The sequence below is a fragment of the Aulonocara stuartgranti genome (assembly GCF_965226115.1).
Source record: "Aulonocara stuartgranti genome assembly, chromosome: 16".
Taxonomy (NCBI): Eukaryota; Metazoa; Chordata; class Actinopteri; order Cichliformes; family Cichlidae; genus Aulonocara; species Aulonocara stuartgranti.
Window position 1 is genome coordinate 18,019,773 of NC_138952.1, and position 15,215 is coordinate 18,034,987.

The 15,215-nt window shown below is 41.0% G+C and overlaps 1 protein-coding gene across 1 annotated transcript; it reads left to right on the forward strand.

Moving 5' to 3' along the window:
* The first annotated feature begins 12,551 nt into the window (after nt 1-12,551).
* On the forward strand, nt 12,552-14,884 carry sox21b (SRY-box transcription factor 21b). Its single transcript, XM_082507409.1, has 2 exons — nt 12,552-12,911; nt 13,083-14,884. The coding sequence occupies exon 2, from the start codon at nt 13,100-13,102 to the stop codon at nt 13,835-13,837; it is 738 nt and encodes a 245-aa protein (XP_082363535.1). The 5' UTR covers nt 12,552-12,911; nt 13,083-13,099; the 3' UTR covers nt 13,838-14,884.
* Nucleotides 14,885-15,215: the final 331 nt, after the last annotated feature.

The following is a 15,215-nucleotide window of genomic DNA, read 5'->3' on the forward strand; positions in this document are numbered from 1 at the left end:
GGCAATGGCCCAAAACTTGAAATCTACCCTTTGTGGCTGCCTTCTCCAAGGAATAGTCATAGTTAATATTACGAATTCAGTGTTTTAAAAGAAATGCTCATATGAGGAATCGCCCATTAAAGCTCACTTCTCACCAAAATCAGATGTGTTAAGAAACGAAATTTTAATATCTGTTTCATGAAGGTTTTTTTCCTTTTTGTGTTTATCAGACAGCTCGAAAGACGACGAGTCTAGAACCTATCAGGCAAGAAAAAAAAAGAAGCAAGTGTCGTGCTAAGTTGAATTGAAAGAGCTCACCTGTCGAAACGCTGCGTTCAGAGAACAAGTCATCTGATTATTGCAGTTCATAAAGCGCGATTCAAGGGAGGGGGGATCCATTCATTCACTTTGAATACAGTTGAAGTGTGTTTCTCAGATGAATGTCATTTGACAGGACAAAACAGAGAAAGTCTGTGTGTGTTACTGTGAATCCTGACAGCCCCTTGTGCTTTGATGAACGCTGCAATCAAGGTGAACCATGACTTGACGGATTCTTTTAAGGCTCAGCAACATGTTTTTCTCGATAAGCTATTCGAGCCCAAACAATGACGTTTAAAGCTCAGGTATGAGTTTAGAGAGAGCATTTTGCTCAAAAATCATTTATAAAATCATTCTCCGTGAGCTCCGTGGTGTAAGATTGTTAATAAAATGTGAACTAGCTGAATATTAAGATAAGATTTGAGTCACAGTCAAGACACACGTCACACTTGTAACGAGTGTTTGAACTTGCTAACTAAATCAAATCAAATCAAATCACAAGAAAGAAAGTGTTTTATTTCAGCGCTCTCCCCCATCTCTTCTGCTCCTCGCCCCAAACTCTTGTCTTTGTTTTGAATTATTTCATCCTCTCAGAACATCCCGTTGCTTTTCAGGGCCCCTTTTGTTCTTGGTGAAGGGGTCTTTTATTTGGGAGAAATCTCCCATCTCAGACCAGCGCTTTGCCTTGATGCAGATCTTCATTAATCTCCAGGGCCACTGCGGGCTCTACAGCAGCCAGCCGTTTTGATGGGAATTGAATTTGATACCGTATTGTGGCTTGTATGGAAGCTAACAATGGGCTGTGTTCCTTCCTGTGTCTGTGCACAATCAGAGAGACCCAATTAAATAATTTGGTACAATAAAAGGGGAACAAAAAGATACCCAGGCATAAAGTGAGGGCTCCAACATTTGCATTCTACCTATTTCTGTATCATGTTAATTAATTCGCTTTGAAACCACGAAGGGAGGCACAATGGAAAAACAGTGCTACAACAGTTATATTCAGGTGACATGCTAAATCAACATTGTACAATAGGAAAATTCACTTCTTTCTTATTCATTTATTTTCACAAAAAGGTTCTATATTTGATCACTTGTGATATTTTGATATCGGAAATGTATTTTTTCACATGGCACTGCACATGTATATTTAATTTCCTACAATATACAATAAATTAGAAAAGGCTCTCCTCCAACTCAGATAAAAAACACAACTTTTGTTTAAATAGGATTATTTTGCATCTAAAATGCTCTTACCTGCTCTTAATTAACAACGTGTGAATTGTGCGATATATAACTGCTTTTGTTGATGGTAATATATCATATTCAATGAAGGGTAAATGAATTATCCACGAGTGGCCCCGTGATAAGGGGTGATGGGACCCATATGGAGCTGTCAGTGGACTGCTGGTGGGCTCTCCTAGCCCAGCCACTGTAATTGAAAGAAATGAGCCATGGAGCTGACACATTAGCAGTCTCCCCAGAGATGGACCACACAGTCCACGCACACACATGCACACACAAATGGACACACATACACTGGCTTACTTTTTATATATCATCTACACAGACTCTCCCTCCCTGGAAGTGTAACCCAGACAATGTCAGCCTAGTTGGCGCAGGGCAGTTGCCCTACTGTAACTGAGACAGGGTGTAAGATTGGGTAGGTCTCCGTCTGGGTTAAGGGGATAATGAGAAACTGCCCTGCAGTGAGTTAATCAGCTCATCGCTCTCCCAGCACTGCCATTTATTTGCTGTTTATTCCCCAGCACAGGGCCCCCAGGGGGAGGCCTGTCTGTGAGGCAGCACCTGCAGCTTCCCCGACGCTTGATTTAGTGCTGTAAATGCTGCTTGTGGGCCAGATTACGCTGGACAGTGATCAAACCCTATTTGCACTCTGATTAGACAAACTGCTCCCTGCACTGACCAGGCTGAAGCAATTCTCCTTTAGCAATTTTATATTGCTGCCCTGTGTAAAAATGATTAACACTGCCTGAATGAATGTGGCAGCACATTCACCACAGCCGTATTACTGCCCAGCCCTGATTCTGAACCGAGCATCTGCATTACTGCTAACCATCAGCCGACTGCTACAACAACATATCTGATATTTATCTGCTTAACCACACAAGTTTCACTGTTTTTGTATGATTAGGTGGGACTGGATTATTACCATCTCCTAATAGCTCTCAGATAATTACGGTATATATACATACATATCACATACTATTATAATTGTTATTAAATAGCAAACTGAGCGTGTATAATAAAATGACAGCTTTGTGAAATATACTTTATGTTTATGTTTTTATGGCTAATAAGAGAACAACAATGGAATTCTGAGGACATCAGCACACGCAAACACAGTATGCTTTGTAAGTGGTAATGATCATCACATGTTATTAGTGTTTTATTGTTGATAAATGATTTATTACTGCTCTCTGAGCCTGTCTTCTTTCATAGGCTGTCAAATTCTGCTCTTTCTTCGAAGTCGTCAGCATCTGAGAGACCTGCACAAGGTGTCCTTTAGTGTTATGGTGCAATGATGTGACCTGTCTCTCTCCCAGCTAGTTACATATCAACGTGTCATCAGGAACCTTTGGCTTCACGTTTTAAAGCACTTCCTAAACCTAAAAAAGACATTTTTGTGCCCAATTTTTTGAGTGCGTTAGGACACAGATTGCACCCCCTACCTGCCTACTAAGATCCTCTTTAGAATAAGTATTACATGCAGTTTCAGCTTTGCAAGAAAAAACAGTCAGATATTGCTCACAGTTGATTTCAAAACCAATTATCAATGAAGGCATATTAATAATTATAATTCCATTGTTTAACTACAAAATAGCTAATGACTAAAGTTTAGTTAACTATAAATTTAGCATCTGTTATCACTCATTTTAAACTGGTAATAAACTAAAATACCAGCCTAAGCCTAGAAAAAGCAGCATGTTCTGCTTTGGGTTATAAATAAACTTTGAAAAAAAATTAAATACAACTAATTAAAAAGAAGAGAAGTTGCTGTGAACCAATTGAGGCTATGCTCGTGTTGGTCAAGTTATATGAGTCATTATTTATGATATTTTTTATCATTCTTCCTACCCTCAATGTGTACATATGAGCACACATATGAACACATTCACATATGTGTGCACTTACTTCTAAGAACAGACAATACATCCTGTAACCTTCAAAGGTATTGTATAGAGAGAAGGTCTCCTATTCCTATTAGAATGGAAGGCACTCCACCTTGGTCATTGTACAGCATATTTTCATGCTTTAGTGCTGGACAAAGCCTGCTCTTTCCACCAAATGATCAGACCATCTTAAATGTTTACACAATGCACCTGAGACTGAATGGGAACCTGTGTAGTGCACTGGCAAGGTCTCATTCATTTCATTCTGTGCAGATGTCATTTTCTGATCTGCTCTTTTTACCCTGATCCTCCCTCAGACTTTTTCCTCGTCGTCTTTCGTATTTATTGTATTACCATAACCCAACGCAAGACCCATTTAGGACTGTGCTTGAGCGAGTGGCAAGCGCACTGAGGCAAAGGGGTATTATTGTGAAGGAAATGTACAGTATAAACAGCTGAAAAGAATAGATTGCAATGCTCATAATGGAATCTGAAAGCTTTCATTTTTCCCCTCATTGTCTCTCCTTCCTTCTCTAAGCAACCTTCCTCTTTCCAGCTATCGGAGCAAAGTTCTCCTCGAGAAAATGAAGTGCATTCATGCATCGTGAAAGAGGCTTTTAAGGTTGAGTACAGCTCAAACAAAAAGGAAGGTGAGCTACGGCTGGCCCGGGTATGACTCAATCTTTGTAACCTTGCTGTGCATAATTTAAGAATCGTGATGAAATGAATGGAGCTGGCTATGAAGCGCATCCATCCCACAATGCTGGGAGTCTTATTGGTATTCATTAGCACTTTTTGTCTGGGTTGCTTAAGTGACACAAGATGTTGTACGTTTTGTGGAAATTTTCTACATAATTAAACTCGAGCATTCAAAGCTGCTGATAGATTTCAACTGGCGAACAAACCGAGGTAGAACCAACGCTGTGTATGTTTTATTTCTTTTTTCCAAAGACATCTTTCTTGAAAATAATCTCATTGTGCTTTTATTGATTTGGAATGCCAAACTGATATACATCTTAAAGATTAATGTATGCTTACGATAAGATACAAAGAGCATTTTTTCCCTTAGCTGTCAAGCTCCCTCCCATTGCTCCTGGGCCCTTTCTCTCTTCATTTTGCTAACTGGTGCTCAAAGCTTCTCCTCCGCTGACCAAGCATCAGCTTCCCCACGCTGATAAATGGGCTTCTTTGAATTGATGGCAGGCTGGAGGAAAAAGAGATAATCCTAGATAATGTGGACACAGTTTTCATTTCTTGTCACCCAATTAAACTGCAATTATCCCACTCGCAGGAGAGGAGAAAAGTGGAAAGAATGGCTAAAGAATGGGTAAGCGAGGCTCCCTGGGACACTTTCTACCAGACACATTAGCCCAGATTTGCTCCATTCTGATAAAAGAAACCCATTTCTTGCACTTGGCAGTGCGCAGTGAGTGGCAAACCAGCTGCAACCTGGGGTTTAGAAAAGAATGCCTGTATAATGTTTGTGCCATGCCTCAAAGTGGTTGAGAAGAAACAGATCAGAACATATACAGGTTGTTGCCACATTAAAGCAGCGTGGCGTTTGTGTGGCGCTACATGTGTCTTTAGCTGCAGACACCAAGGTTTTATCCCTCAACAGCCCATATGGAGTTTATATATTGTTATTATGCTAATGTACGAGACACATTGTCAAAAGGGACAAAAGTGTGCATTTCGTGAAACCTTTGTCATGGCTGACCAATGCAAGAACCCTGGAGTTGACTACACAGGGGTTCAAAAACCTTCAAACAGTCTTTCAACATATCCAAAAGTGCTTTAACCGAGAGCTTGTGTGCACCCACTGTTCCCGCAAGAATCGACCGCTGCTTTTAAAAAAGGGACGCTTCCTCTGTGAATTGTTTGCCTCCAGATGAATCGAGGCTGGGTGAAACTCTCCCCTGGCACAAAATCTAAGAAGTAAATGAATGTCTTTTGTAATTACTGTTCCTCTTAGTAATTATCACACAGGACAATTTATGGATTAACATATTGATTTCACTTGACCCTTGGCAAGGCTTAATTTGAGCAGAGAGGTTACTTTCGGCTTGTGCTGCCAAACGCAAACACCCCTGAGGGCCCCTGGTGGAGCTTTGCTCTTTAGGCATGTCACATCATCTTTAGCAAACATCCCAAAGGGACGATGATCTGACTCTCGCAGGGTCCCACTCTTTGGTTCTGGTATCTCACTTTATTTATTTTAGCCAAACATTTAAAAAGAAAAAAGAAAAAGGAAAAAAAGCACAAGTGAAAAACTAAGAGGAGCATTGGTAAGAGTAATTCATTAATCTTCATGCAGGCGATTAGCTGCTTTGAAGTCTTTGATTTTGAAAAGCCACGTTCCTTGCTTTACTATCCCTCCCTCACAGGCTGTTTAGATAAACATTGGAAATAAACAGATTAGTTAAAATCATTAGGCAAACATCTTAACACGCTAACACAGGCTGTCTGCTTTGGATTGCTGATAAGTGGAAGCCCTTCTGCAGTGGCATCGAATGATGCTGTCGCGTGCGCTGCGTGCGCTGGATCGGCGCTGTGGCGGCGGTGCGTTGCTGATTATGGAGAGGGGAGAATACTCTGTCAAAATATGATCAATATTTCCTATAAGTGCCTCCGCTGCTCTGCATGAGTAATGGCCTGATTAAGCGTGCAGCACGAGAGAGGCTAGTGTGAATGCAGCCTCTCCACTGCTGTGTCCATCAAATAATGAGATCACCTGAGACAGCCACTGTCACACACACACACACACACACTGAACAGAACATGCTGACGGGACACTTACCCTCTCATTGATCATACTGTCATTCAAGCCAGTGCTTAGGAAGAACACGTGCACACAGATGACTTTTGCACACACAGACACACGCACAAACATATTTGGAAACAAACAAACAAACAAAAAAACTGCGCAGGTATCGCTAATCTTTCCATGTGTTTTGTGTCTGGAACAAACGGCTCTTACTGCAGTTGCTCGAATGGCCACATGACAACACCTCTACAAAGTGCTCACCGAGAGAGAAAGAGATGCGATGTTCAGCCGCAACACTGAGCCATCTGCAGGAAGTTGGTTTCACTCTCGTGAAAAGTGGGACTCCTTTTTCTCTCTCAGTGACACGGTTATTATCTTGGTCACTTAATCTCCTCAAATAAGATTGATTTCTCCTTTCAAGCTGTGTTAGAGTGCCTCTGTCAGAAGGCGCTCGAGCCATGGGAACCATAGAGTTCCAGTGCATCCTCACAATATTCCCATTTGATGGAGGTCACAGTCACCCTGCCTGTTTCTTTGACGTAACGATGAGTCGACGCACAAAGGCTCTTTCTTTGTTACAAGTGATGGAGAAAGGCACGGCTATGTGCACAATACGCGACAGGAAAGGATGCAGCGCTTTGAGCGTGTCATACAAATGCAAACAGGCACTCTGAAACTGACAGCTAATTATATACAAAGATAATAATCACCAAACTGTCAGTAATGTGATCACAAAAGAAGGAAAAGAAAAACTTTTGCTACGTATTTCTCTCACATTAATGGGTAGTTTAGGGGTAATTAAGGTGTAGATCCAAAATGGAAGTAACATCAAGAATTTAGTTAGTGCTACAAATGTTTGGGTGATTGAGAATCCTCAAAAATTCTTATACATATATAATATATTTACATTCGCCAGAATATATATTCATTCACAGCACTGTTTGGTCTCTGTCAAGGTCAGTCTTCTGCTCAAGCTTAGTTAAGTCATCTGCTTTTGTTTTTTTCTCTCTTTGGGTTATTTTTCCTTATTCTACCTTTCATAAATGACTTTTAGTGGGAATTTTCGAGTATAATGACGTATAGAAAAGGGTAAAAAAAATAAATCACAGAAGGTCATTTTTAATAGGCAACCTGTGAATACTTTGAACAGTTTCGCAGTTTGATATGATCACATTTAACTTTCGCTTTTCTTCTTTACAGACCCGCGTGTAAAAAAGCATTTAAAAGTATACATAAATCTTGACCTTTGACTTTTCACAGTTTTTACCTTTTGTTTATTCAGTTCAGACGAGCACAAATCAATAGATTCATTCTTTGCATCCCATTCAGAACATCAAGCAAGGTGGTTCATCAAGTCAAAAGTAATTAATAAGCTGGACTCAATAAGCTGCCAACTTTTACGCGAGTGTCTTTGACACTGTGTGCGGTGTTAAAGATGAACGAGTCACCTTTTGGAATTTTTTTTTCTTTTCCTCCCTCTGAAGGACGATGGGGCACTAGAAAAGCCCAAATAGCATGATACTGCGCTGCCACGGGTTCAAGGAGATTGGATCTCTTATTGTTTGCGGAGTGGCCTCAATTCAGCTCGGACATAAAGAGCGAGAGACTAGGAGAGGACTGAGAGAGCGCAGTCTTTGTGGGGCTGAAGGAAAAGGGTGGATAAAAAATTGCCTTGGTGCATCAGTTTTCTCTGATCCCAATTGGAACTATACGTGTATCTGAGAGATGAGCTATCTGTGGTGGGCTGTGCCACAAGCAGGCCTTTTCTTCCCTCTGTCTCTATGATGAGTTAGCAGGACCTGGAGTGATAAAGCTGATAGAAGGGCTGCTATCAGGTGGCAGTCTGGGTAATTACAACTCTCTATTTGGGGCTTTGCAGCGATGCTGTGGCGATAAGGGGAATATAATAAGGAAGAAAGGCCAGTGATAATGTATCCGCTAAATGGTTCAAAATAGTCTATCATTGGAAAAGTCATCTCATAGCCCCGAGGTAAGCAAGTATCTTTGGATATGAACCATGGGGCTCTGCCATAGAGAATACGTGGCAGGTTTAAGCTAAACATATACCCTGCGGGTGGGTGGCAGCAATCGCAGTTCAAAAATCTGACTTTTCACAAACGGTTGGATCGGCCGTTTTCTTTTTAATGATCCAGGAAGTCATTTGATTGCCGCTGCTATTTTGTTTGCCCCTCGGGGTGTGGAGATATTCTGCAGTGTGAGATTACATATAATACTTTGACAAGCGGCGGTTTAAAGATGAAGGTCTTATCAGCCTGGCGGACTCCACATGCTTCTGTGTAGCCATTCTCCTTCCATAATGTGCTTTCAAAGTTTGTTGTAACTGTCAGTTGAGGTCCTCGAAGATTGAACTGACAATCACTCCCCGTTTTTCTTCCCTCTTTACCATCATTCAAGCTTTCACACACACACACTCTTGCGCACACACTCTCGCTCAGTCCTCAGGGCCATTTTGCCTGTTCAAGTCCCCAGTCTTTAATTTGTGTTCTATCTTGTATGGCTTTTTTATTGTGAATCACAGATTCCCTCACCAGGGATCATGACCACTATCAATAGTATTTTCACTAATGTGATTAAGTTAATACTGTGCTCTATGAGGGGATTATTTCTCAATTCCTCTTGATATGCGTAATATTTAGGTTGTGGTTGAGTAAATATTTTGGTTCTTCACCAAAATAATTCCCACTGAGACAAAGACACAAAATTCTGCCCTAAGGAGCAATAAAGACTGTATAATTAGAATGATTAAAGAACTGCACAACTAATTTGGCACTTATTGAATATATTTTGAGAACACAACCTTCAAAATAGGTCACATTTTCAAACCACAAAAAAATATTAACTTTATATTCACATTAATTATGCATTTATTCAGACATTCTGCGTGTGACTCATTTGAGGTGATGCTGAAGTCGGCATTGTCTCTTTACCAATCCTGTCATTATGTTGCCTTGCACTTAAGCATGTTTTCTACGTATTGTAAACGCTGTAAAGGAACCTCATTAGACAAAATGACTTCTAATCTAAACGCAATCACCTTTAAATAGTAATCAATGGGATCACTTTCAGCACTAAACTGTTTGTCATTAACACTTTATCAAAGGCTCACTTGAGATAAGACTCTGCGGCTAATGGCGTGCGATAGTGACAAATTGACTTTCAATGCTCTCCACATCACGGGGAAAACACTTTTGTCCTTCGCTGTATGTCACATTTATGCCTTAAAATTTGGGATTTTGTTGTCCTGTTTTCTTTTAGTGAGTGATTAGCAAAAAATGTGCAAAAATTATGAAGCGAGTTAACTGAAAATATCCAGTAATTATGTGTGTAACAGAATTATATTTCTCCATCCTTAAAGCGCCGCTTTTATGATAGCTATCGCGCTTTTAAATAGGTTTTAGCTAAATTAATGAAATATTTGGATCCTGATTTGTGCTCTTTATCTGCACACTTAAATCCTTAATCTGAAAATCATCTGTAAAAAAAACCCCCAAAAGTGGAGCAGTTGTCATGAGCGTGTAGGGGTAAATAAAGATCATCTCAGCACAGTCGAAATGACTACCTTTCGCTGTGGAGGTGTACGCTTCTCTCTTGGCTCGGTCTGCATGAAGCAGCCACGGCGGCAAAAAAAGGAAGGGGAAGATCCAGGCAGAGCTGTGATCAGACAAGCAGAAAGAAACCACATCAGGTACACAATCAGGAACCCTCCCTCTCCCTTTCTACAAACCTCCCCGATAATGAGCAAACTTTCATGTGACAGTAAATACTCCCCACTCTGGGGTTTGAAGTGGCAAACAGAAGATATTGTTGTTTACCCTCGCTTTTTCTCCCCCCAGTCAAAGGAAAGCCATCAGATAGCAAGAGGTCAACTTGTGTTCCCTTGAAATCAATTTATTTTAAAGACCCGATTCCCCCTCCTTCCAGCTCCAATGGGAGAATAACAGTAAACACTTTGAAAAGTGGGAGGAGGTGAAGTGCACATCCTACAATATTCTTTATAGATGAGGGCTTTTTATGCAAACTGGGATTATCCAGGGATCCTCATCAAGTCTCTCCCCACAATTTGTTGTGCTTTCTCACAGACTTAGTGGAGTGTTGAGCAGAATAAACTGTTTGTCGCTATCGTGGAGATTCTTGCACCTCCAGGGGGTCCTATTTCAGAGTGATGGCTTTAGCACTTTAGAGTGAACTGTGCGCGATCTCCCCGGGTAGGAAAATGTCCCCATGGGCTTGTTGTTGCTGCTGTCTGCCTTCTATTTGCATGATATTTTTCTATTCACTCTTATCATCAATGTGCTGTGAGGTGGGAGTGCTGGCTCCGTCTCAGAGGCTGGACCCAGGCTTTATCGGCAGGTAATTCTCCCACTCTCACTAACTCATGTTGAATTATTTAAGTGTTCCTTCTAGGACCCAAGCAGAGGTTAAAAAAAAGAAGAAGAAGCAGGGGGGGAACACAGACTGGAGTGTTTACTGTTGTTGTTATATTATTATTATTATTATTATTTTAGATATGAATTCCATTACAAATTGAATAAATTAATGTTGTATCAGTCTACAATATAATAAGCTCTTCTTTCAAACAGATAAAACAAATCCTGACATTTTTTTCTGAGCACACAACCTCCTTGGTGGCTGTACCTGCCCCGTTAAAGCAGGCATCAAATCCGCAATATACATCATTAAAACAGAGGCCATAATTTATATATTTCCATGCAGTCAAATAACCCTAACAATAAAAGAGAACAGTAATGAGAAATTCATATAAATAAGTAAATAAGAAATCTCGAGGGGCCCAGTGACAGCAAGCATGTGTGCACATACTTACCTCTGCACGTCTAGAACTCCCAGCGAGAACTTTCCACTCGGGCTTCTACGTACAGTTTATAGAAATGTTTGCACTTTGGTGTCACGAGAGGTTTACGCTCCTGTGGAGTGAGCGCGTGCAGCGCTTCGTTGCGGGAACGTTATCGAGGTGAATGACACGCGAACAAAAAAAAGGGGCGCGCGGTGCTGAGAGATGCTGCCAGCCAGCTTATAAGCAGCAGGTTTGTCTCTCATCTGGTCCCCGTTTCCGGCGCGGATCATCTTCACCTTGTCAGGTTTCGTACCTGAAACAAAAGAGCGATGCCTCAGTGAGCGTCTTCTCTCCGCGGTAATAAAACAACGCTAATCCTTGTAAAAAGAAATGTGAATAAGAAAAAAAAAATCCTCATCTTCACTTTGGGTCTTTACTGATAACTTTCAATAATTTCCCGACATAATAATAATAATAATAATAATAATAATAATAATAATAATAATAATAATAATAATAATAATTCCACATTCTATATTGTGTAACTGGAGATTAAGCTGAACCGTTAAAAAAGGACAACACTAAGGTGAATTGAATTAAACTTCCGTTTATATCCTCATTTAAACGCTCGACCTACAGCCTAATTCCTCATTTATAATATTGTTCGATGCCGCTCTTCTATTTCCTTTTTTGTACACACACATACATATGTATATAATTATGTGCAACAGAGAAGGTGCCAGAACAAGCCACTTAAACCTACAATTTGCTCAACAGGTCCTGCAGATAGCTGTAATTGCTTAGTTGAATATTCGACAACCTAATTTCAGTTGTTGATTCGCTGCCCTTGGGAAAGTCCTTTGAAGTGAAAGTGAAAAGGGGGATTTCAGGAAAGTAATTAATTTTCACCAAGCGCGATTAGAAACACTTCAGACCTCCTCAACATTTGCTTATTTACCACAAATACCGCAATATCAGAAAATTAAAGAAGACATTCTTTAGCTCTCGTGTCGTCTTGTGCTCGCGCTACTTTTTTTTGTTTTGTTTGAATGGCATTGCCACCCAAGGGGAAAGAGGGAAGGGAAAAGGGACAGCAGACGGAGTCACCGGTGAGGACGAAAGGTGAGAAAGTGGAGTGAGCTGGTTTGATTTGTCAAACGCACACATGAAACTGAGAGGAAGTGTCTACTGATACCTTTTAAATCAGTGAAAGCACGCGAGTTGTTGTTTTTTTAACTATCTGATTTCAGAAATTCAATACAAGGTGAGAGTAAACGTCAACGAACATCTGTCTGCAGTCGCTTTCCACCCTAAACCTGACAGCATTATTAATTTTCACATGTGCTGCCGTCCTCAGGTATTTCAGGTACATCTCTTAAGTAGCCTACTTTTTCTTTAAAAAACTAAACACAAAGTTCTCATTAGAATAAAGCTGTTGGGATGAAAAGATGAAACTACTGACCTTTAACACCGAGGACACACAGTTCTCATATAATACATAAAGATGTAAATACGAGATGCGTATAACCTTTAAAATCAGGGTAGAATAAAAAAAAGAAAAGAAAAAAAACTGTCCAGCAGTCGTCTGCGTGATCGCTGCAAGTGCGCATGCGCTAGCAGCACTTTCACTACCTGCCGCACAACCCCTGTATTTCACATGGGGCAGGCGGGAGTTACCATTCACTTGCGTGTATGCTGCTGCTGAGTGCTGGTTGACAGTCTCAGGCGACAAGAGGAAAGCAAGGCACAGTTTTTCTTTTGCTTCATCTTCTTCATCTTTACCAACGCCGTACCACTGCTGGATGGAACCATGAAGCAGGAAACACTGGAGCACTCTTAAGGACGCTGCCGTTTGTACTTTTCGCATGATAATCACCGGGGAGATGAAGAACTGAAGTGTTAAGTAAGTAAGCAAACGTACGAGCTGCAGTCTAAGTGAATCTTCATTTTAATGTCGTCCTGCTGACGCTGTCTGAATAAGCTGCTCTTTATAAAGTGCGTTTTGTTTTTTTCTGTACTTAACTTGGAAGTTATCTATACTTTGTTTGATTTTTGTGCAATATTTTGCTTTCAGAGACAGTTTGTGCCAACATGTCTAAACCGATGGATCACGTTAAACGTCCGATGAATGCTTTCATGGTTTGGTCCAGAGCCCAGCGCAGAAAAATGGCTCAGGAGAACCCTAAAATGCACAACTCCGAGATCAGCAAGAGACTGGGAGCGGAGTGGAAACTTCTCACCGAGTCTGAGAAAAGGCCATTCATCGACGAAGCCAAACGGCTGAGAGCGATGCACATGAAGGAACACCCAGACTATAAATACAGACCGAGGCGGAAGCCCAAGACTCTGATGAAAAAAGACAAGTTTTCTTTCCCCGTGCCCTATAATCTCGGGGAGCACGACGCACTCAAAGTTAACGGGCTTTCCACTGGAGCACTTTCCGAGTCTATCATTGGGAACCCCGATAAGGCAGCAGCAGCTGCTGCGGCTGCGGCGGCCAGGGTATTCTTCAACCCCTCCATGTCCACGAACCCCTACTCATTTTTCGACCTGGGATCCAAGATGACCGAGCTTTCCCCACCTTCGTTTCCGTACGCTTCTCCTTTGGGTTACCCGCCGGGAGGCGCTACGGCTTTCACCGGGACAGGTGGCGGGACGCACGCCCACACTCACTCACATCCGTCCCCGGGAAACCCAGGCTACATGATCCCGTGTAACTGTACGGCCTGGCCCTCAGCAGGACTCCAACCACCCTTAGCATACATTCTGCTCCCCGGGATGGGAAAACCTCAACTTGAACCGTACCCTGCATATGCTGCGGCATTATGATAGGCCCACTTTGGACATCTGAGAAAATGAAATGTGAAATCAAAACAAACAGAAAAAAAGCTATTCACGCAAGAGTTTTATTGTGCATGCACAAACCTGTACATGTGATGAAGTGCTCGTCGTCTCAGATATCACATGTGTATGTATATTGATTAATGCCTTTATCTAAGGTAATGCTTATTTAGAGAACTCTCTAATCTATTATTACCAAGCCATCACTTCACACAGCCACAAGGAAAAGGACTAAAAAGATGGCACACATGCACACAGTTGAGAGAGAGGTATAAAAGCAGTTTCCCCTTGTGAAAACTCATTTTTAAGGGTGTCCTGATCGATTTCTATCTTTTGCACCTGCCTGACTAACCAGTTTGGAATCAAGGGCAGCATATACAATGACCATGTTAAGGATCAAGGCATTTCCTCGCAAATAAGTTGCCGGAGGTTATAATTCACGGGTTAAGGGGAGTTGTTACAGCACTGTAAATGTGTACAGATAAAAATGACTTTAGTTTATTTGCCGTTATAGGCTTAGTGTTTGAGATAGGGCCAGGAAGCTACGTATTTCACTAGAAACCCGGTGTATATTTTGAGTTTTTAAACCGTTTTATAGATGTCTGTACTATTTATTGTTTAGTGGAATCTATGGTGAACCAGACGATTTTTTTAAAAAAAAAAGTGAATGAGGCTAGTTCTGTATTATTTGCACATGAAACGTAGAGGATGTAATTTATTTTGAAGGTGATATTCAGTTTTAATGCTTTATAACTTTCGGGGTTTGATTCACCAAACCCCATTTTCTTTCTCTTGAAAAAAAAGTTCAGATTTGAAGATGCAGAAGAAGATTAAAAAAAGTTGCAGATGGAAGTTTATTTAGTGGGTTTATAATTTCCTGGATTCACCATTCTCCCACTCCTCGTATCATGTGCAGAAAAAAAAGACGTTTTTAACTAACTCTTATGGAATTTGTATGTTTTGTGTTTTCTTTAACCTCCGTTATGTACTTCAAACTATTGCTACTGTTCACTTGTTCAGCAAAGGACTACAATAAAGCGTATTCGGATTAAACGGAAGGGAATCGCGGCTGTAGTTCTTGATGAGATGAACAAGATTGTTATCTTTTCTTTTTCCTGCTCTTGCTCCTCAGTCCAGGTGAAGTGTAAGGTATCCTCCAAAGGCCGCTTTTGTCCGCGCATTGAATGGCATTACTAGGGGGGGAAATCTAAATCAGCCCATTGTTATCAAGAGCCAAAACCTTATTTATCACAATTTTAATCGTGAATAGGAAGGAAGATAAAACTGTGTGGTACTCTGAGCTTTCTTTTTCCCAAGGAGAAAGAAAGAAAAAAGGAGAGAGCTGCTTTAAGGCTGCAGAACAAAC

Coding starts and splice junctions, on each gene's coding strand:
- sox21b (XM_082507409.1), top strand. CDS start 13,100: ATGTCTAAACCGATGGATCACGTTAAACGTCCGATGAATGCTTTCATG.